Source organism: Saccopteryx bilineata, chromosome 1 (genome assembly GCF_036850765.1).
Source record: "Saccopteryx bilineata isolate mSacBil1 chromosome 1, mSacBil1_pri_phased_curated, whole genome shotgun sequence".
Lineage (NCBI taxonomy): Eukaryota > Metazoa > Chordata > Mammalia > Chiroptera > Emballonuridae > Saccopteryx > Saccopteryx bilineata.
In genome coordinates this window covers 190,317,885-190,340,224 of record NC_089490.1, presented here as the reverse complement: position 1 = coordinate 190,340,224, position 22,340 = coordinate 190,317,885, and the positions used below count along the sequence as shown (strand labels likewise).

Here is a 22,340-nt window from a genome sequence, read left to right as displayed (position 1 = left end):
CCTTCTAATGGGGCACACTCATTATGGTTCCTGACTGCCCCTGGAGAACAGCTTCCTATCTGGGAGCTGAGCAGGGACTGGCCCCAAGAGCAGAGCCTCCAGGCGCTGATGTTTCCCACTGTTGTCCCAGCAGCACCCTGTCTGGGTAGCAGAGGGCTCAGGAGGACACCCGCGGTGCCCAGTGCAGTTTGGGTTTCTGCCAGGAGGTTGTGTGGCCGCCACACCCCTGGAGGGGCCAGGTGGAAGGAAGGCTGGGCTGCGCTGGGCAGGGCCAACCCCCCTGTTCCTGCAGGGGCCAAGCTGCAACCCTGGGCGGGCCACACCCACCGAGCAGCCTGGTCCTTCCATGGGAGCGACAGCAATGAACAGGGGCCTCTCCTTTCCTCCCTCCAAGGTTGGCGGCTCCCACCTTTCTTATTTCCTTAGCATTCCCTCGCCTTGCTTAGGGACCTGGCCACCCCAGCCCTTCGGGTGAGCCCTCCCGCGGTGTAACCCTGCGTGGGGTCAGAACAGAGCTCCGTTCCTGTGTGCCAGCACCACAGGCATGGTTAGCACCCCTTCTTCCAAATTGTTCGAACTCCTTTAATCAACTCACTGAGAGGAACAGAGCTACGAGGAGGTCTGGTGCCCAGCACTTGCCTCACCTGAGAGAAATGACGAGGTGATTCATGTCCATTCTTTTTATTCCAATCTGGGTTGCATGATAAATATCAGGGTTTGAAAATCCACAACCCCCCCCCCCCCCCAGCACTCTAAACCGGGCAACACAGCGAGGACATACGAACGACACAAACGCAAGCGTCTGGTTCCATTTTATTAAAAAACAAAACCAAACAAAATTCTGCAATGAAATTTCCTGGAATTCACAATCCTTTTCAATCATGAGAGTTGCATTTTGTTTTTTTAACCAGTACATAAGAACATGATGGCACTTATTTACACAATAGTCTTCTATATAACAAAAATAGCCATGTTGCACGTTTGAGTGGTTCCGACTCTCATCCCGAACACTGTATCACTCCCAGCACAAGACACACTGGTTAGGCTCTTTCCAAGCACACAGAGAGTAGACTCAACGAAAGAAAAGCCCGTGTCTCCTAATAGAAGACAAATCCCTTTCAAAACTGTTTTTGTTTGTTTTATTTTTTTTTAACTTCTTTGTATTTCGAGACATAAAGTGCTTTGGAAGTAATAAGGTAGGTGCCCATCGTGGGGAAGAAGAAATGAGATTTATACAAGAAAAAAGAAAGGAAAATCAACATTGCCTTAACTGTTTACATATGCCTGTTACTTTGGACAGAAAACGGTGGTTGGGTAAAATAGCTACATAGTTGATGATTAAATTTTTCAGCAATTAAGAGCTAACCAAAGCCCAAATGACAGGTTACCCACGCAAAGGGCATCAGGAATAACTTGGCTGATTTTGAGTCGTGTGGCAAATACATCATGGAAGCTCAGTCTCACGATCCGAACGTGGACAGGGTAGGGAATGCCGTGATGGGACCATTGTCACGTGTGTGGTCAGCAGGTGGGCCAGAAAGACCTCACGGGGAAACAGAGTCAAATTCTACCTGTGACATCATTCATTTCCCCAATAAAAGCACACAATTCCTGTTTAGAAAAGACAAATAAACCCACTGGATTTTTTTCCTTGCTATGAGGGAGCTATAAGAGATTGATTTTTGATGCCCCCCCCCCCGACTATTTCATAACGGTCAATTCATTCTTTACAGCAGATGTCTTTTTCAGGGGAAATAATGTGCTATATACACAGGGTTGTTCAAGTAAGTTGGATTTTTCTTTTTTCACATTATTGAATTGACAATTGCTGGTCATGGCCCACAGTCTATGGACTTGGGCGTCATGTACGTACTTCTTGGAAGGCTCCCTTGGAAACCAGAATTATCATTCTCCCAGCTCACAATCACTTGGAAGAATAAGACCCATTGTTTTTGCAGGAAGTGAATGGAATGTAACTTTTCACAAATACAAAATTACTCCAAGTTTTCTAAATATAAGGAACATCCCACTATAAAAATAACAGCCCTTCCACCCCTCCCCTACTTCGACATCTCTTTCTAATTAGAAAATGGCACAACCATTTCAGATTACTAACGTGAAAGTAGGATGTCAATATATTATTATGTACATGTACAAAACAGGTCCGTATTTCATATCTACATTCATATGAAAGAAGTCTGTTTATTGATTTTCCTTTGCAGTTTGACAAGAATCAAGCTGAGATAACTTACAAAACAATCAGGCCCTTGCCTTATAACTCTGTACAAACATTCCAGCCAGAGGCAATTTTTTTTTTAATTTTGCAAACAGAGCCAACAACACGTGTCAACATTCTGCTGAAGAAAGGGCTGTTGACAGTGAGGTCTTCGGTAGGGTTCTTTTTCAACTTTTCAGGGTTTGTGACATTCGTTGCTCTTTTGATATACTCAATTCTCAACTACTGAGAGAATTGGAAGATAAAAGGCAAATAACTAAGTTGCTGATGAAATGAGGACTCTAAAATTTACAGGCTGAAAGAATAATGGCGATTTTACAGCAGGGGGCGCTCTGCCCCTTTGCAATAATGTCCTACAGAAAGTAAGTACCATAGATGCCAACACAAAAGCAGACTGAAAAGTTCCTATGTTAGTAGTCCTTCTTCAACCGCTCTACCAACTAGTACTGGTGACAGTTTGGTATTTTCTTCAGAAGAGTGGGGTATTAATTAACTAACTCTTACCCAGGAAAACTCTTTGGCTATTTAAAACCGTCACATTCTCCAAGAGAACAATATTCTGAGTTGAATAAAGCGCTAGATTTGTCAAAAACTTTTCAGATATTTACGATGCTGTGGGACTTAAGGCCACAAGGCGTTTTATTTAGATTTTCAGATTTAGTAAGGTCAATTAGCAGCCTGCAAGAGAAACCCCCCCACCCTGAAGATTTCAGTTTCCATCAACTAGGCAATTCACCTTCTGGGTTTTTTTTTTTTTTTCTTACAAGAACATTAGGAGAGAATTAAACTAGTCAATGGGAGAAATGTGTGCCATTTAGATGGTAATTTGTCTTTGGTTTATTGGGCACATGTGGTCCCCACATTTTCCCTGCTTCTCCAAGCCCTCTGCTGGAAGGACAATGATAAGACTGTAGACTTCCTGCCCAGCGGTGACTATGGCAACCCAGGCTGAACTACCTTCTCCACAGGTTTTTCTCCCGTGCTTTGTGCACACCTGCAGACCTCTTAAGAGATGTGTGTGTCTTCTTGCCTTATGGAATCATCAGCAAGTATTGATTGGTGGCTCCAGAGTGAATGGCTCTGTAGGAAGTGCAGACGTCAATAATAATAAGGATGAGGTCTTCGATCACTGAGATTCCTGACAAAAGCCACTTGTGGACGCCCCGGGCAGGCCTAGAGCAGAGGGTGGCCAGCAGAGATGTGAATGGCCTTAGCAGGTTCTTGGCAGAAGAAGCAAGTTTTCTGCAATTAAAGGGTTCGATCATTAAGGGTCCACATCTAGGATCCTTAGTTTTGGGATGACAATTTAGCGCTGCCAAAAGACTCAGAGGGGAAGAATGTGGCTACTGATCAAAGGATCTTGAAAAACGATTGTTTCTATTGTGAGATGGGGAGACGAGTAGGAAAAGGGAAGAGGTAAGTGATGAGAAACTCATACTCGCTTCTCAGAATTTAACTTTGTTTTCAGGCTATCCAAACTTTCCCTGCAATCATGAGTTTAACTCCTTAACACACATACACACACACACACACACACACACACACACAGGTCAGCTCCAAACCTAGGGGTTGAGAATTTATTTGGGAAAAGCATCCATGTTCACATCCTGCCATCCTCTGTTCTGACTACCTGCAGGGTAGTATTCATACCGTCCCCTTAACTGCCATCAGCAACGTGCTCTTCAGTCCCCGCCCTGCGATCGCATGAATGAGGGGCTTCTGGGGCACAGAGCAGTGCCTGAGGAGCCCTGTGCCCCTCACTTTAGGATGGTTGCTTTGTGTCTGTTTTTCAGTCTAAAGGGAGAAGTGGCCTCTCAGATCACTTACAAAGAGCAAGCCCTCATGCTACAATGTTAACAAGTATGAGTGGCCACTAGCTACCGCCTGGCCCATACATTTTTCTAAGAAATCCTAACCCCAGGGACCTAGGAAGGTCACAGGTGCTGGAGGGGGTGGATAGCACATCTAGACAGCGTTCTGGAGTCGCTTCCTCACCATTATTTACCTGGGAGACTTTTCCGGCAAGGAAACCTGGCGGGGGGGGGGGCAGTCATTACAGAGGGTCTGTGATACAGTTAGATCTGAGAAGTGAAAACGGGGGCTAGCTCCTTTACAGAGGAAGGTCATTTGCCTTTAGAATGAACTGGGCGTCCTCTGCTGTGTAAACACAGGCGCTGCCATGAAATAAGAAGAAAACTCTGGCCACACGGACAATGGCCACCACGTTAGTAACTCGCTCGATCTAGAACCACCGGGTCCTGACAGGCGGGAGGAGAATGTGTGTGGGTGTGCGTATGAAGAATGAGACAGGCAGTCAGAGAAAGCCGACACAGAGACAGAAAAGAGAACGTAGTCTAGGTGACAGCACAGACAAAGTGCTCCTGGAAATTGCCTCGGGGACCCCGGGACTGTGGAGGTCTGAGTCCTCACTCCCTAGAGGACTCTATATCCCAGACTGTTTTCCTGAAAGAGTTTTGATAGAATGAAATTGCTTTGTGTTCAGTCAAGGGGAGGCCCTCCACGGATAACTAGATGTCATGTATTGTGTTCACACTGCAAGAATTTCTAACAAAAATTCGTAAATAAGAAAGATTCCGATGTTAGGCTGTCAGCGTTTTGAGTTCTAGAAGCATGGCGACCACGAAGAGGTCAACGCACTAACTGGAGTTGCCACGGGGCACCACACTTTTTCATATGACCAAAAACAGAGCCGTGAACGTCCAGAGATGTTTCCACCAGAAATGAAGGAAATGCCGAAAACAAAACAAAACAAACCAACCTCTTTGGACAGAGACTTGCCTCCATGGTTATGACGCTCCTACGTGATGACAGAATAGGCAGGTGCCTTTGCCGCTCTTCACTTTCCGCCTTCTCAAACACGCCAGGCTGTTGACATTTCAGGGGAGTTTGTGAACTCACCCTCGAGGCTCCACCAGGCGTCAGGTGCTGTATTCATGATCAAGGCTCAGTACCTTCCAAAGGGACCAGCTACAGAGGGGCAGCGATTCCCAGAGGCGACTCTACCTTACTCTATGGAATAGAAATGCTCCTTCTCTCGTCCACAGCCTCGGGGTGGGAGGGGGACGCTGACTTCAAGTGTGGAGAGATGGGCTGTTGGCAGGCAGCCGTAACTCACCGTGGCTGGGCAGTCACAAACCCCAAAGATGTTTTCTCAGTAAGGCCATAGGCAGTCTTATATTTGGAGTCAATATGGAACTTCCCGCATTTCCCTCCCAAATCCCTAGGGGGCAGGGGACTGGGAGAAGACCCCCTGCCCCGCTGGGAGGCAGGACAGCGAGGGGCTAAGGCTTGGAATTCTCTTTGGCCCCTGGGTGCCACATCAGCTGTCTAAGGGTTTCTGCCATAGATGTGAGGGATGTAATTTTGTTTCAGCACCAAATCAACCTGGTTTGTGTGACATTTTTAAAAATAAAAACTGGTCAGGGAAATAACAGTAAATGGTAATGGACATTGTGGTGCGGTTGGAAAGTTCACGCAGAGATCTCAGAAAGGGCGGCCTGAATGTTTATCTATTACCAGACAAATGGATCTCTGGGCCCGTCCTTAGGCAGTTTGGGTGAAGTCTAGTTCTCTTGGGAAGTAAATAAGGTTTAACCCTTTTCCCCTGTGAGGGCCAGGGGACCAGGTGAGACCATCTGAGACGCCGGAGACCTGTGCTGTCCTGTGGGGCTCTTGTCCACACCAAGGTGTGCCGTGAGCCTCTGCAGAAGACTGAGGACAAACAAGGATGTGACGTATTTCATTAACACTTTTTACATGAACTCCATGTTGAAACAATAATATTGGATTAAATAAATATATTATTATTTTTACGTTTTATTTATTGATTTTTTTTTTAATGTGGCCGGTAGAAAACTTAAAACTACACGTGCGACTCGTACTCCATGTCCATTGGACAGGACTGGTCTAGACACTCAGGACAGAAAGATGCACACTAGTGAACACACATAAAGTTTGCATATACGTCTAGAGGGTCCCTAACCTTTTGATACCCTTTGGGAATCATGGGGTCCCCAGGTCTTTGGTAGGAGGTGAGCAGGAACATTTGAGGTGAAGGGCTGTTTCCATTTCTTTTGTACCCTACCATGTTGGTTAAAACACATTTTTTAAAGCTACCAAAGCCACAAGAGACTCCTCCAGAAACAGACCTTTGGTAAGTAAAGAACCTTGTAGAGCCAGGGTGTTTGCAGCAGAACCCCCTTGGGGACAGGCCCACGGGCCACAGTAAGCTCCTGGGCCCCTCGCGTCTCCACAGCGTCAGAGGGGCAGCCGCGGCCTATGTGCTCAGTCCTGCTGCACCTGTCCCCGGCAGGTGGCGACAGGGCGATGTCCCCAGACAGAGGACGATGCACACTAAAAGGCATCACTCTCTGGGTGTGGAATACAAGGCGTATTTCTTTTGCTGTTGAATTATCCTTCTAATTATCCTTCTAATTCCACTCGACTTAATACCAGAATTGCTCTGGGCCACGCAGACTGGAGGCGGGGCAGGGGTGCAGGCCCATGCTGTCCGAGAAGGAAACGCCGTGCGGGCAGGAACTGCACCCTGAGAACCAGGCTCTGAGGGCGCCTGCCGATGGCGAACTTGTGGCTAACGGTGGATTTAAACCAAGGGGAAACCAAACAACTCCTGCTGGGGCTTAAAACGTCCATCATTGGGATCATTCATTCTCAGCAGCCTGGGAGAGCCAGATCTCAGAAGCTGTTACTGCATGTTCTACAACCAGCAACCCTGCCTCCCAAGGTAGAAAGTCAGCTATGGGCCCTCACTACAGGAAAAAATGGACTCCTGCCCTTTGCCACTGGGGAAAAATGCTCACTGGTGGTCCAAAGGCTGGCAGGGGCCTTGGGCACCGTGTTGATAAACTCCTCCACTTTACATATGGAGAAGCTGAGGCCTAGCAAGCGTGCGGCTCCGCGGGATCTCCTGAGCCCTGGCTCAGTGCTGTCCCCGTAACTCCCTGGATTTCCGTACAGGAAGGGTGGGCCCCTAGACAGATGCAACATTTCTGAAGGTGACGACCGTGTTCCTTGCCCTGCTACCTCCTTAGAAAGCATCCAGTAGGACACGGTTGAAGGAGGTGACAGAGGAGCATCCAGCGGTGTCCCCTGAGCCACACTTGGCAGGCAGCAGGGCTTTCCGGAGGAACCAAACTCTACTTGCGAACAGGTATGAGCGTGAGGAGAGAGCTCGTCCACAGTGCAGAGACCTCAGCGAGGGAGCCTCCTCCCCCGAGGTCAGCCCACGCATTCGCCTCCTGCAGAGGGCCAGGTGATCCCTGACTCTTCCAAGAAACCAGTCACTACCTTAGTCGTCTATGCACCAGGGAGAGTCTAATGTATTACAACATTGCCCACTGGAGAAAAAATAGCACAATTCTGTCACGGTTACAAAAAAAAAGATTACAAACATAAACAGTTTCAAAACATGGGGTGGTTTGTAGAATCCATTCCAGAGCTCGTTTCCTTTCCCTCTTTGTCTCTCTCAGGAGACACTTGATGAGCCAACATTTTTTAGACCCCATGGTTCACCAACTCACACCCCCTTCTTTACTTAAAATCTGGACCCACGCAGGGAGCCCTAGGAAGCCATCTGTAATGGCTTCATTTCACCCTTCCTGGAGGAACAGACGTGTGCTGGGAACTAGGGTAACACCCAGGCGCCCCTGCCGCCTGCAGGCGTGGTGGACACCAGGCTCAAAGCTGACTTTTCTAAAGGCTCCATCTCCTGCCAAGCCACTGGATGTACCAGAGCCTATTCTAGCCTTGGGGAAACCAGTTCAACAGACATTTTGCTTTCAGGAAGAATTTGTGTGATACTTGGTTTTAAGACTGGGCTTGTAGTTCCAGCTATAAGCCCTACAGCCATGGAGAATGGCCAGAATGCCCTGGAGGGAACTTCTGAGTTCAGAATTTCAGCCAAAGACTGTGAGAATCCAAATTAAAGTGCCTCCCTAGAGCTTCCTTCTCCTGTCGCGTGGGCCGTTCGCAGAGCCTGGCAAGTGGAAGTCAGTGTGATGTCCCACTGAGACCCACGAGCAATGGTCTCAGCAGACTCAGTGCTGAGTGTGGGGTGTCTGGCAGCTGGGGCTTTAAAGATCCATTGGAGAGAATTTAGATTCTTAATGAAAGCTGGCCTGTGACTGTTTCGGGGTGTTGAAGCACTTCCCAAAGCCATGCACACTTCACACTGAGCGGTCAAGGTCATTAATCTCAGAGATGAAATACAAACTGATCTCAGCAGGAACTGGCGCTTCTAAACACAACCCTATAGGAAAGCTGGAGTGAATCAGAAGGAAAACAAAAGTTTGGACCTGAAGGCAACTAAACAGTCTTTAAAAAGAAACTTGCCAAAGAAATTAAACAAACACAACATTTCTGTTCCACAACAAGAAAATAAGACCCGGAATACATTGAAGCCCTAAAGTGTCCTCTCAGTCTGTGTTAGGAGCTTGTGAAGTGTGTGTCTACAAAGACACAGGAGGGAAAAATCAGCCTTCAACTTCCCAGCTGCCAAGGCCGTGGGCTGTTGGCTGTTATAGAGACAGAGAAACTGCGCCTTGATCAACTTGACTTTGGATATTGCTTTTCGTGACTGTTCTTGAGCAGAGCGCCCTGCAGGTGGCCAGGCGTTCTGGAGTTGTGTGTGCCTGGTCCAAGTCTTGGGGCACTGCTCCCTTCCTTCCCCTTGGGTCCTACCGTCCTTTTTTTTTCTTCTTCTACATTTGCCATTTCACGATTTCACCTCTTCGCAGTCTTGGTCAGTGGAAAGTTCTATGTCAGAGAGTCCAACCTCCATCGCCATAATCAGCGAGATATCGGAATCACTGCTTACGGCTGGCTCCTGTTCACCTGGGAGGAGAGAGCAAAGTTCATAGGTCAATGAAACTACCGGACTTCCTATAAATGAAGGCTTTCTTTTCCAAATGCCCAGTAAGGAGGGTGGGGAACTGAAGCCAGAGATCCACACCCCCCAGATCCCGCTCCTCCAGAGCATCTGACTGGGGTGCACCTCTCCCCTTCACCGTGTTTGCAGAAGGCAGACTGTCCAGGGAAGCAGCCCTCCTCCTTTCTGCACACCTGGCCCCCACACCTCTCTGCACCCCCCTTTGTAACTATGTGAAAAGGGCAGATCTGCAAACTTGGAGCTCCCTCCACCTGTGACTTCTAACTCTGTAATAACAGACAGGGAACGCTGTTGGAGTTCTAAGACTGTGTGGCTGTGTAATTTCTGTACATTTGCAATTAGAAATATTAAAGATTTATTTAGCTATTTTTAAAAAAAGAAAAAACGTTCATGGTGAACACTGAGCTATGTCTTTGGGTGCTGGTTATTTCAGTATAATTCTCTTTAATAGCATTTCTTTGGAGGTCGAGAGAAGATATTTTAAAAATTGACAATTTTGTAAAAAAGACAAACATCTAGTTAGAGCCCCTTCTCACACTGTTGCCCAAAATAAATCCTTAAAGATCAAAATGTTAAATGGAAAAAACCCATTAATCAAGCTAGAAGAAAATATTTCTAAGTAAGAAAATATATATCTAAGCAGAGAAATAAATTCTTTATAAAAAAACAATTGAACAGTTCACAAAAGAAAAGATGGATAAATATGCATAAAATTTAAAAAATAAAAACACTAAAAGTAAGATCAAAGACTTATATCACACTAGAAATATTTGTCAAAATTTCACAAAAGATTGTATTTTTAACAAATTTGGAGCATTTAAATTTATGAGAAAACTAGGTCTGACTTGTGGTGGCATGGTGGACAGAATGGCGACTTGGAACGCTGAGGTTGCTGGTTCGAACCCTGGGCTTGCCTGGTCAAGGCACATATGGAAGTTGATGATTCCTGCTCCTCTCCCCTTCTCTCTCTCTCTCTCTAAAAATGAATAAATTAAAAAATCTAAAGAAAAATTTCTTATAAAAAAAGAAACAGGCCAACAGAAAAATGGGCAAGTTACTATTGTACCATCCACAGAAGAGTATAATAAAAATGACCAATAAATATGAGGTAAAAACAAGCTAGTCTTTTTGTTCATGAAGTCTTCATTCTTTAAAAAAGATAGCCTTGCCCTATAGCCAGTTGGTTCAGTGGTGGAGCGTTGGTCCAACGTTTGAAAGTCCTGGATTCAATTCCAATTCAGGGCACACAGGGGAAGTGCCTGTTTATCACCCCTTCCCCTCTTGCTTTTCTTTCTCTCAATTGGAGGAAATTGGCCCCGGGCACTGAGGATGGCTCCATGGCCTCAGCCTCAGGGACTAAAGAGGAGTTCAGTTGCTAAGCAATGGAGCAACGCCCTCAATGGGCAGAGCATTGCCCCTAGTGGGCTTGCTGAGTGGATCCTGGTCAGGGCACATGTAGGAATCTCTCTGCCTCCCTGCCTCTTATTAAAAAAAAAAAAAAGATAGCCTTATAGTACATTGAGGTAAGTAGTACATTATATGTAGAACTGTGAAATTTTCACCGAGTAATTTCATTTCTAGAATGTATTATAGAGAAATAATCAGAGATGCAAAAACATTCATTTAATCATTATTTATAGCAGCATAACATCCCACATAACAAAGTCTAACAATAGAGAATATCTGAATAAACTGTGTTAGTTTCTAAAGGACATCTTGTTACAACCATTAAAGCGACATTTCCAGAGAATTTGAAGTTACATAAGAAGGTGCTTGCAGTACACTATGAAGTAAAGACAGAAATACTCAACACTTTTTATGCAGTGAGGTTGACTAAGAAAGTTAACTAGAGGCAAGGGAACCAAAAAATGCTAGTGACTATATCATTCTTCACTCAAGACATAAAGAGTCCCCACTCTATGTTAAGAATTGTGCTAAGTGCTAAGAATACAGGTAAGAGTGAGATGATTCCCATTCAGGTGGCGGCCCATTAGCTCGTCAATCATAAGACAATGGGATAAGCATTATGGTGGAAGAGGTACCTGGTGTTATAGGAGCAGGTAAGAAGGCTATGTAACCCTTCTCTGAGTCAAAGAAGGCTTCCCATAGGGTGTGATGTCTAAATTGAGTCCTACAAGATAACTTGTGTTTTAGCCAAGTGAATGAGGAAGAGAATCTTTTAAGCATAGCAATAGCACATACAGATGTCTGGAGGTGATAGTGAGCCTTAGATGGACATCATATCATAGTTAAATATGACTGGAATGCAGAGTCAAGCTAGGGAGTATGAACAAAGGAGTCAGGGGAGCTCAGCTGCATGAAAGGCAGCTTTAAAACCAAAAGACTTTGAAAAAAAGAAAAAGATTAAAGCAACAACAGCAAAATAAAACCAGAAGACCTTGTATGTCCAATGAAACATGCAATTAAAAGATGTAATAAAAAATGTCTAAGTATAGCAGAAAGCTGATGATTATAAAACTTTTGCTCTGATATAACTTATTTCATGTTGAGGTACCGTTAAGAGCTCCATCATGGTGATATTGTGACTTTCATACAGATCTAGTAAGAAAAAAAAAAGGCAGCACAGATTCAGGGTCCCATGGAGATAGTTGACAGCACTGGCATGGGGGGCTTCTCACCCTCGCTCCTGCTCTTCAGCCACCAGCCTCAGCAGATTTCATGAATTCAACCCCACTGTGGTGTTTTCTAAATAGAAATGTGTGAATTAAAAGCAAAAAGGGGCCATGGGGATTGCCAACACTCTATGGGCTGCTAAAATCACGATGCTATTTTGGAAATCGGCTGTCCTGCACCGCTCAAGGCAAAGATGAATTCAAAACAATAAAAATAGAGATTTGCAAAAGAATGGTTCAGTTTTTATGAGGTGTGACATTTGCATCAACTACATTATCTAATTATTTTCCATTTCAACACGTTGAAAAATGATCTGAAGACATTTGAAATTATTTTTTTATTCATTTTAGAGAGGAGAGAGAGAGGGAGAAGGGAGGGAGGAGCAGGAAGCATCAACTCCCATATGTGCCTTGACCAGGCAAGCCCAGGATTTCGAACTGGCAACCTCAGTATTCTAGGTTGACATTTATCCACTGCGCCACCACAGTTCAAGCTGAAATTATTCTTTACTGTGCCTTATGTTTTTAATTGAGCTTGGTCTGTTCCATAATTATTAAAAGCAGAATTTTATCCTTTAATCAAGAGAGATCATTTACTTTGAGACCATGATTACATAAAGGAAAACACTGCCATTAAGACATTTAGAAGGTTCTCCGCAGGTGACTGTAAAGTAGCCAATAACAACAGAAATTTTAAGTCCTGCCCTGCAAAGGCTAATACAAAAATAACAAAAATAACAGTGGCCTTTATTGAATTCTCACAACAGCCCTTCAATGTGGATATTATTAGTACTGCTTTACAGATGAAAGAAATCCTCTTAGTCCTTTTAACACAGTAGTATCATGCCTACTTGACATACTTCCTCCTTTTGGCTTTCCTTCATGGTAAAGACATTCAGAGAATCTAAACAGGGAATGATGCGATCCAGTTCATACTGTAAAGTAGTGGTCCCCAACCCCCGGGCTGTGGACTGGTACCGGTCCTTGGGCCATTTGGTACCAGTCCGCAGAGAAAGAATAAATAACTTACATTATTTCCGTTTTATTTATATTTAAGTCTGAACGATGTTTTATTTTTAAAAAATGACCAGATTCCCTCTGTTACATCCGTCTAAGACTCACTCTTGACGCTTGTCTTGGTCACATGATACATTTATCCGTCCCCCCTAAAGTCCTGTCCGTGAAAATATTTTCTGACATTAAACCGGTCCGTGGCCCAAAAAAGGTTGGAGACCACTGCTGTAAAGGATCACTCTGGCTGTTACGTGAAGACTAGACCAATAGGACAAAGGCTGGAGGGAATCCAGGGGAAACTACTGCAGAAAACAGATGAAACCTGACGGTGGCTTACTGTGGCAACAGGAATGGAGATAAGGGGACACACTGAAGAATTCATTTAGAAGAGCACGACAGAGACAAATGATGGACTGGCCAATGGCAGCAGGACAGGAGAAAGTCAAGTAACCCCCATTTTTTAAAGCAATACAGAGACTTTTTACTGAGCGAGAGAAACTGGAAGCTGGGTAGGTGGGGATAGATCAAGAGCTGAGTTTTGCACATGTGCTGTGTGAGGTGCCCGTAGGAAGTCCAAGGTTGATGTGGGGATGGTGGCTAGATATAGTCTGGAGTTTAGAGGAGAGGCTGTGACAATCAGTACATCTGGGAGGCTGCAACACAGAGAAGGTATTATATACACACCATGGGAGCAGATGAGGTTGTCCAAGAAGAGACCAAGAACAGAAAGACAACTCAGGTGCAGAGCACTTAACACCAAAGATCAAACTGGTGCCTCCGACATGATTCGTTTTTAAAAAGTCAGGTATTATTTACCATTATTAAAAAGTCAGGTATTTCACATACAATTTTATATTTAAATTTATCTTGGGAAATAAGTATGTAGCAACATGTGCCCGGTTCCCAGATGGAAATCACTGGGGTGAGCTGGGCAAGTGCTGCCCCTCCCCCCCCCCAGCACGAAGCACAGAGGCTCATGGGCACCACGGTTGGCCAACAGTCTGCTGCATTGGATCAGATTATGGAGTTGGCCTGTGTAGAAATTTGAGTTGCAAATCTATTTAGGGGAAGGGCAGAGCACTGCAGGGGGGGAGCCCCTAAGAGCTTGAAAATGGCCAGAGAACATCGTGCCATTGATTTATTTCCCTTTTCTTCCTTTTAAATAGATTCTGCTTCTTGACCTCCCTTATAGGCACTGACTCACAACGTCCACCCCCCAAGGAAACGAGGTTCTGTGGGTGTTCCTGAATCGGTGAGGGTGGACTTACAGGCTGACCCCAAGTCATCTCGTTCTCAGCCTGGCACCTCTATCGCAGTGTTAAAAGGAATCTCATTAGCTGGTAAGCAGAAAAGACTGTTTTAAATCAAGCCTTGTAACCTACTTTGTTGACCTATAACTACTGCTTTCATATATGTATTTCCACATTTGATTCTGAAGAAATTCAATCAGTAGCTTAACTGTGGTTAACCAAAAAATTCTCAGCAGTGGGATTTTGTTTTATTAATTTCACAATGTATTATTATTAATATGGTTATTTTTACTTTTTAATTGTATTTATTTGGGGTGACATTGGTCAATAAAATTATACAGATTTCAGGTGTATAATTCTACAATACATCTTCTGCATATTGCATTGTGTGTTCACCACCCAAGTCAGGTCTCCTTTCATCATCACCATTTATCCCCTCTTACCCTCTTCTTCCTCCCCACCCCCTTTTGAATATCACAATTTTATTTTTTTTACAGAGACAGAGAGATAGAGTCAGAGAGAGGGATAGACAGGGACAAACAGACAGGAACAAAGAGAGATGAGAAGCATCAATCATTGGTTTTTCGTTGCGACACCTTAGTTGTTCATTGATTACTATCTCATATGTACCTTGACTGTGGGGCTACAGCAAACCAAGTGACCCCTTGCTCAAGCCAGTGACCTTGGGTCCAAGCTGGTGAGCTTTGCTCAAACCAGATGAGCCTGCGCTCAAGCTGGCGACCTCAGGGTCTCGAACCTGGGTCCTCTGCATACCAGTCTGACGCTCTATCCACTGTGCCACCACCTGGTCAGGCAAATATCACAAATTATTACTATCTTTGGGTTATGTCTTCCCCCTTTAATACATAAGATGTTACCTAAGGAGTCACAGGTTTCCCTTTGAGAAATAGGCATTGCAATTGTTGGTGTCTTTCAACCTGAACTGTAAGGTTCTGAAGGCTGTCCTGTCTGGGCTTGGGCACACCTAGCCTATCTTTATCACTTCCCTGCCTCAGGCCGATGCTATTGTCAACATTCTCATGTTAGAATCCCATCACTGGTAAATGTTTATAACAGTGAAATTGTACTGAAGTTCCACTCTGGCTTTGTCAGGACCAAGTTTTGTATATTATTAGCTAATAACAATAGTAAAGATCATTAAGTACTTAGTATATGCCAGGGACTATGGGAAGTTCTTTAAATAGATTGTCTAATTTAATATTCATGATTAACTTATGACACAGGAAGAATTATTATTTCCACTTTTAGGTGATAAAACTAAGGTTAAAAACTTTCTGAGCTCACAGGGCGGGCGGTCGAGTTGAAACCAGATTTCAAACGGAGCTCTGACTGACTCTGGAGTCCATGAACTTCACCGTATGTATCTACCATTCAGAGTTGAGACTCTTAACCAAAGGATAAGTGGACTTTCAGGAGAGTTCAAGTACCCAGAGCACACATATTTTCATGGTCATGAGCATATATGCATTTTTCAGGTGAAAGGGTTGCTTTTACCAGAATCTCACAGAAACCAGCAAAGGCTGAGAGTCACCCACGGCAGTGTGCCTATGTCCTGGCTGAGCTGGAGGATGCATTCTGGGACGCAACAGGAGGGGTGTGGCTTTTTTTTTTTTTTTTTATCAAAGCATAATTTTGGTTCCCATTTCACTGAGCATATGTTCTATTAACCAGATACGACTCTTTCGATGTGAAGTCAGTGCTTTCCTAACTTAATTGTTTCTTTATGGTGGCCATTCAAAGCTAAAGCAGGAAATTCTCCTTCCTAGAGTGAGGTTTGACATTTATTTACTCGGCTGCCTTCCTTCTGAACGAAGACACAGGTGGCGGTAGGCCGGGTGAGCCTCCTCGATTAGGCGATGACGTGCGTTGCGCCCAGAAGAAGAGTTCTCTGGGGTGGGAGAAAAGAACGTGGCAGTGAGTATCCTCTCCCAGGTGTTCTGATTCTCCAGGGTGCACACGCTGGGAGCTGCTCTGGGTCACATAAAAGCTGGATTTTTTTTTTCCCCCAATGTTCTTGAAAAATAAAGTTTCAAAGCAAAACGGCATCTTTTTGTCCACGCCACCGATGCCTATCTTCTTGAAAGTAGGACATCTTTTCCAGTCACCCCATGTCACACAAGAACACCACTGTGGAGATGCCCCAGCAGACTGGCTTTTCATCTTGTTCTTAGCACTGAGTTTTTTAGCGCTGGGTTGCCGCCCATATATTCCCTATCACAATCTTAGTGGGAAAGTTAATCAGACTTCAAATGCAGAGTGTTTTCAATAAGGAAATGTAGTCCTTTGGATTCTTTTGTTAACAAGAATTTCTGAGAAGAAAAGCTTCCCAATGTGGTTTGAATGTTCCCTCTCACGAGGGGTTTCTGCTGTGCGGATGGCAGGCCTCTGGGTCACTTTGCTTAGAGGTGGTGCGGTAACAGTAATAGCTAGCATGTACCGACTCCTCTGTACGTGTCAGACACTGTGCTAAGCCATTACATACCTTGTGGATGTTTATCCTCACAGCCACTCTCTGAAAGTAGGCGTCTGATGACTCCAGTGACTGCTTCACATTTTACAGGTGAAGGCAACTTGTCCAAGGTCACGTACATAGAAAGGGGCAGAAATGTTATCCTACTGTTGACAACTGTGCTATTCTGGAATGGCAGACCTGTCATATTTTTCTCTGGCTGCTAAGCTGTCCTCACCATCAATGCTTGGCCACCTCTAGGAACATGTGTTCTAGGCTGATGATATAAATTCATTCATTTGGCCAAGTGACTCCTAAAATCATTTGGATGTAAGTGGTACTTTTGCCTTTTTAAATTCTTGCCTCATGATTATAAAAAAAAAACCAACATGGTCTCAAATCAAGAAAATTCTTGGCCCTGGCTGGTTGGCTCAGTGGTAGAGTGTTGACCTGGCATGCAGGAGTCCCAGGTTCAATTCCTGGCCAGGGCACACAGGAGAAATGCCCATCTGCTTCTCCACCCCTCCCCCTCTCCTTCCTCTCTATCTCTCTCTTCCCCTCCTGCAGCCAGGGCTTCACTGGAGCAAAGGTGGCCCGGGTGCTGGGGGTGGCTCTATGGCCTCTGCCTCAGGTGCTAGAGTGGCTCTGGTTGCAACAGAGCAATGCCCCAGATGGGCAGAGCATCGTCCCCTGGTGGATCCCGGTTGGGCGCATGTGGGAGTCTGTCTGACTGCCTCCCCGTTTCCAACTTCAGAAAAATAAAAAAATAAAAAAAATTCTTTCTCACCTTTTAGATGGGAGGGGGATGTAAAGCACTGTTTCTATTCTGACTTGGTAAAGGAGAACTACCTGGAAGTCTCTGTATTAAATTAGGCCACAGAGTTATGAATTCAATTGGCTCTTCTCTCTTCATCATTGGTTTTCTTCTGTTCCTTTTTTTAAATGTTACATGTTTTTAAAATTTTATTGATTTCGGAGAGAGAGAGGAAAGGAGAGAGACAGACAGAAACATCGATCTGTTCCTGAATGTGCCCTGACCGGGATCAAACCCGTGACGCCTGCATTTCAGGATGATGCTCTAACCAACTGAGCCATCTGGCCAGGGCTGGTTTTCTTTCCCTGTGACACTTCATCTAGCAAGAGAAATATTTTCTTCAATGGCTCAAACTTTTTACTAATTTCCTTAACCGTTCAATTTATTAATTCCTTACTAAGTGCCAAGAGAAGGGACATGGTGACTTTTGCATTAGCTTTACATTAATTTTTGCAGTGAAAGAGGCAAAATCTAGTGAACATTTATGCTGTCAATGGCTATTTTACAATCCTGAGTTAGAAAAACCTATAGAAAACCATGAACATAAGACATAATATTTGGTTTATGGCAGGTTCCTGGCAATGTGAACATGATAGGAATGAAAAGAGCAAGAAAGAGGAAGGTACTGGATGGAGAGAGAGAGGCAGGGATTGTGCAGACACACCTATTTCTGCAACTGTATAAGGTTATCCATAGGCTTTATTTATCCATCAATTTATTTATTCACTCATTCATTCAACAGGTATTCACTGAACACCTATTAGGTACACAGCACTGCTGATGAGGTTTGGAGGAGACAAAGATGACCTAAACACAGGCTCTGCCTCTAAGTTGAATTCTATCCAGTAAAAGAGGTCAGACTTGTATCTACACATTTAATACAAGGTGATCTATGCTAAAAAACCAGGAATAAACAAAATAATAAGGAAATAAAGGGGTGGGGGAAGTTTCACCTCCAATTGAATAACCAAGAGGGTTCAGAAAGTAGGTGATGTGTAATCCAGTAGCAAGAAGTCTGATTAGTATGTTAAGGGTAAAGATTAGAAAAAATGGCATTCCTTTTGGGAGAACCAGCGTGACAGGGTATCAACAGAGCAAACGTCAGGCATGTGGATGGTTTGGTTTGGCTGTAACTCAGATTTTGGAGAAAGATAAGCTATGTGCCAGATGGAGCTGGTAGGTACTCCACCCTTTCCTGTTTTACAGGGAGCTAGAAAGCTGGGAACTACATTTCCCAGACTCCCTTGCCAGCTGGCTTTCTCTTAAGTCCTGCCAAGGAGATTGGAAAGCAATAGGAAGAGGGAAGCTATTGTTCTTCTGGTTCAGGCAGGTTACTGTGGGCTACAGGAGTGCTGGCAGTGGTTTCTACAGCATTTGAAGGAGGAAGATCCTGACTTCTTAATTAGCAGCAGTGCCAGGGGTTTCCCCAGCAGAAGCAGGACAGCTCAGCAACAGCTGATCTCTATATTTCCTGACTGGTCTCACTGAATACAGACCACAGGTTTGGAAAGATAGGGTGTATGCAAGGCCAGTAGCCACGGCCACCATCAAAGCCGCCTGGCCCGTATAGGTTTGCATTTAATCCGGATAAATCATAAAGAAACTGTGGAGTCAAAAACTGGTGGTCCATTTTCCTTTATTCTAGACCAGGGGTCAGGAAACTTTTTGGCTGAGGGAGCCATACATATTTTAAATGCCACATATTTTAAAATGTAATTCTGTGAGAGCCATACAACAACCTGTGTACATTAGGCATTATCCAATAAAAATTTAGTGTTGTCCTGGAGGACAGCTGTGATTGGCTCCAGCCACCCGCAACCATGAACATGAGCAGAAGGAAATGAATGGATTGTAATACATGAGAAAGTTTTATATTTTTAACGTTATTTTTTTTATTAAAGATTTGTCTGCAAGCCAGATGCAGCCATCAAAAGAGCCACATCTGGCTTGCGAGCCATAGGTTCTCGACCCCTATTCTCGACTCACTCTTGGTAATCAAGTGAAAACACACAATTGAAAAACACTTCCCTTTCCATTCAGGGCTCCCAAAGCCACTAACTCATCCGAATTTTTCTAGAATTAAAGGCTTCTACCTCACCAGTCTTATTCACCTCTGTTCCCCATGTCCTTCTCCTGTACAAACTGGCTCCTCCTTCACCATTCTGCCATTTTGGCTGCCTCCTCCACGTGGCCTCCCTGCCTGCTACAGCATGGGCTCTTCCTCTCTACAACAATGTGGTCACTCTCCCTAAAATGGCCTCCTAGCTCGTCCTTTTAAAACTTTTGGCATGAAAGTCCCTCCCCTAACACACATTAGCATAACCAAGCCCCTTCCCAAGCAAGAAGGGCAATCAGCTGTATCATGTGAGAGCATCAGCACATGAGAGCAGCGGCCATCTTTAGCAGTGTGAGCAAATGATAACTTATCTGCCCGACAGTGTACTGAAACTATAGAGGGATTTGAATGCTAACACGTGTCATGGCTTTACTTAACATGCGTGGATTATGTTTGTGCATAAGAAATACTTGTTTGGATAAACTGCTTGAAAAATCAATCACATTGGTTTCGTTATATAAAATAGTGATAATAGTAACACACTGCTTCACTTCACAGTGTGCCTGGCACATGCTAAGCCAGATAACACATGGCTTTAGTGTATTTCATATATTTACTGAGGACTTGCTTTATTCCTTTCCCATTAAGCCTCTTGGCTTCCTTCTTTGTCCACTGATGTGCTGATGGACAAAGGCTGTCCTTTCTTCCCCTGACCACTACCCCACTGTTTCTAAAATGTTCTCTTTCTTCAGTGTTGCTAGATGTAGGTCAATGCATCAACATTTTGTAGACAGCTCATTTGCCATGTGACAGCCTCATCCCCATGGCTTGCACAAGGATCACCCTGTTATAAGATCGTTCAACGTGAGAGCCAAGAGAAACTCGAGAACAGGCCTCTGATGGAAACACAGAGGCTAGCTGAAAGGTCAGGCTGCAGGACACAGCACATCTTCTCCCTCTCTCTGGGAGGGCTTATGGAGGGGAGGACAGAAGTAAGAACACACATTCTCACCTATATATTTTCAAAAGGAAAGAAGTACTTTAAATATAACTTGCTCACATATCAGTCCTCAAGAAGAGCATCACCAAATCACAAGGTAAATAAGGAGCTCAGTGCTAGATTACAGACCAAACAGCCATGAGCACATCTCTTAGCAGGCTTCAGGTTGCATCCACCTATTCTATCACCACAGTCAATTTAAGGACTTTAGACCCACTCTGACCATCAGCTTCCCCAGAAAGCACCTGAGAAGCCTGTTTATAAAGCTTCAAGACTGCAAGTCATTTGTTTAGAAGAACCCCTGGCTACCTGTACCTCCTCCAATAAAGGCTGCATCGTTCATCTGTGGCAGGTTTGAGAACTAGTCACTAACTGGTGTTCTGGGTGATGGGCAAGTGGAAAAATGAATAAGCTCTCAAAAACATATTGACTCACTCTCAGTTCAAGAAAAGAGGCCTGATATTTTGACCCAGAGTGTGGGCTGATATCTCACCATATATTTCTGAAATTCCATTTATAGTTGGACCATCATGACTGAGTGAGCATATCTATGATAAACACAGGATTAAGAAAAGGAATTAAAACCTAGCAATTTTTGCTCTGGCCGGGTAGCTCAGTTGGTTAAAGTATCATCCCGATATGCCAAGGTTGTAGGTTTGATTTTGGGTCAGGGCACACACAAGAATCAAACAATGAATCCATAAATACGTGGAAAAACAAAGCAGTGTTTTTCTTTCCCTTCTTCTTGACCTAAAATCAATAATAATAATAATAACAATAAAAAAAAAACACCAGGAATTTTCCAGTAGTAAAGATGGAAATCTAAGACAGAGGCACTTTATCCTAATAGCCTTGAACATATGTTTAAAAGGCCAAGTTCTCTGAACAAATCCCAGGGGCACTTTCTGGAATTTACTATGCGGGGTTAAGGTCTTACTCTTTCCTGCATCAGCCCCAAAGTGATCACTTTTCTCTTTTTCCCTCCTTTCTCATAAACTAATAAAAGTTCTACAAATCCCTTATATAGACAGAATTTTTAGCAGATATGGCAAATGAGACCTATATTTTTTATATAGCACTTGGACAAATAACTTCCAGTTTGTAGACATCTGTTAGAATCTAACTTTATTTAAAAGCGGTTTCATCCCAGCTCAAAGCAGGCATTAATAAATATTAGACTACATCCTTGATATCATTGTTAAAATGGCTTTCTTTAATGAATAAAACAGACTTCTAGATTAACTTCTGATGATGTCTTATAGGTATTTTCAGAGTATGTCACGATGTCTTTTTTCCTCACTTATTCTTTTTTTTTTTTTTTTTGTATTTTTTTCTGAAGTTGGAAACAGGGAGGCAATCAGACTCCCGCATGCGCCCGACTGGGATCCACCCGGTATGCCCATCAGGGAGCAATGCTCTGCCCATCTGGGGTGTCACTCTGCTGCAACTAGAGCCATTCTAGTGCCTGAGGCAGAGGCCATAGAGCCATTCTCAGTGCCCGGGCCAACTTTGCTCCAATGGAGCCTTGGCTGCGGGAGGGGAAGAGAGAGACAGAGAGGAAGGAGAGGGGGAGGGGTGGAGAAGCAGATGGGTGCTTCTCCTGTTGTGCCCTGGCCAGGAATCAAACCCAGGACTCCTGCATGCCAGGCCAATGCTCTACCACTGAGCCAACCAGCCAGGGTCTCCTCACTTATTCTTAATATGTTGTGTGAGCTTTGTACATGTGGCCCATCTAGATTCTGGATTTTGGTATCTTTTAAGGACTGTGCTGCTGCTATTTGTCATGACTCCTGATGTTCACGATGAGTGCCCTCTCCCCTTGAACTCACAGCTGGCCTAAATATGTGTCCTTGAGAGAGCCCCTGCCTTGACCCCTTTGTTGGCAGCATGCTGTATTGATCATTTTGCCTATACTTCTCAGTAGCACACAACCCATGAA

The 22,340-nt window shown here is 44.3% G+C and overlaps 1 protein-coding gene across 2 annotated transcripts in view; it reads right to left on the bottom strand.

The window, feature by feature from the left end:
• Window positions 1-801: 801 nt before the first annotated feature.
• The window catches only part of RNF150 (ring finger protein 150), a 189,064-nt gene continuing 167,525 nt past the window's right edge, over window positions 802-22,340 (bottom strand). For both annotated transcript variants that reach the window (XM_066233023.1, XM_066233027.1), the window contains one exon: window positions 802-9,109. In XM_066233023.1, coding sequence (XP_066089120.1) covers window positions 8,991-9,109 — 119 coding nt within the window. In that variant the 3' untranslated portion in view covers window positions 802-8,990. The remainder of the gene's footprint in view (window positions 9,110-22,340) is intronic.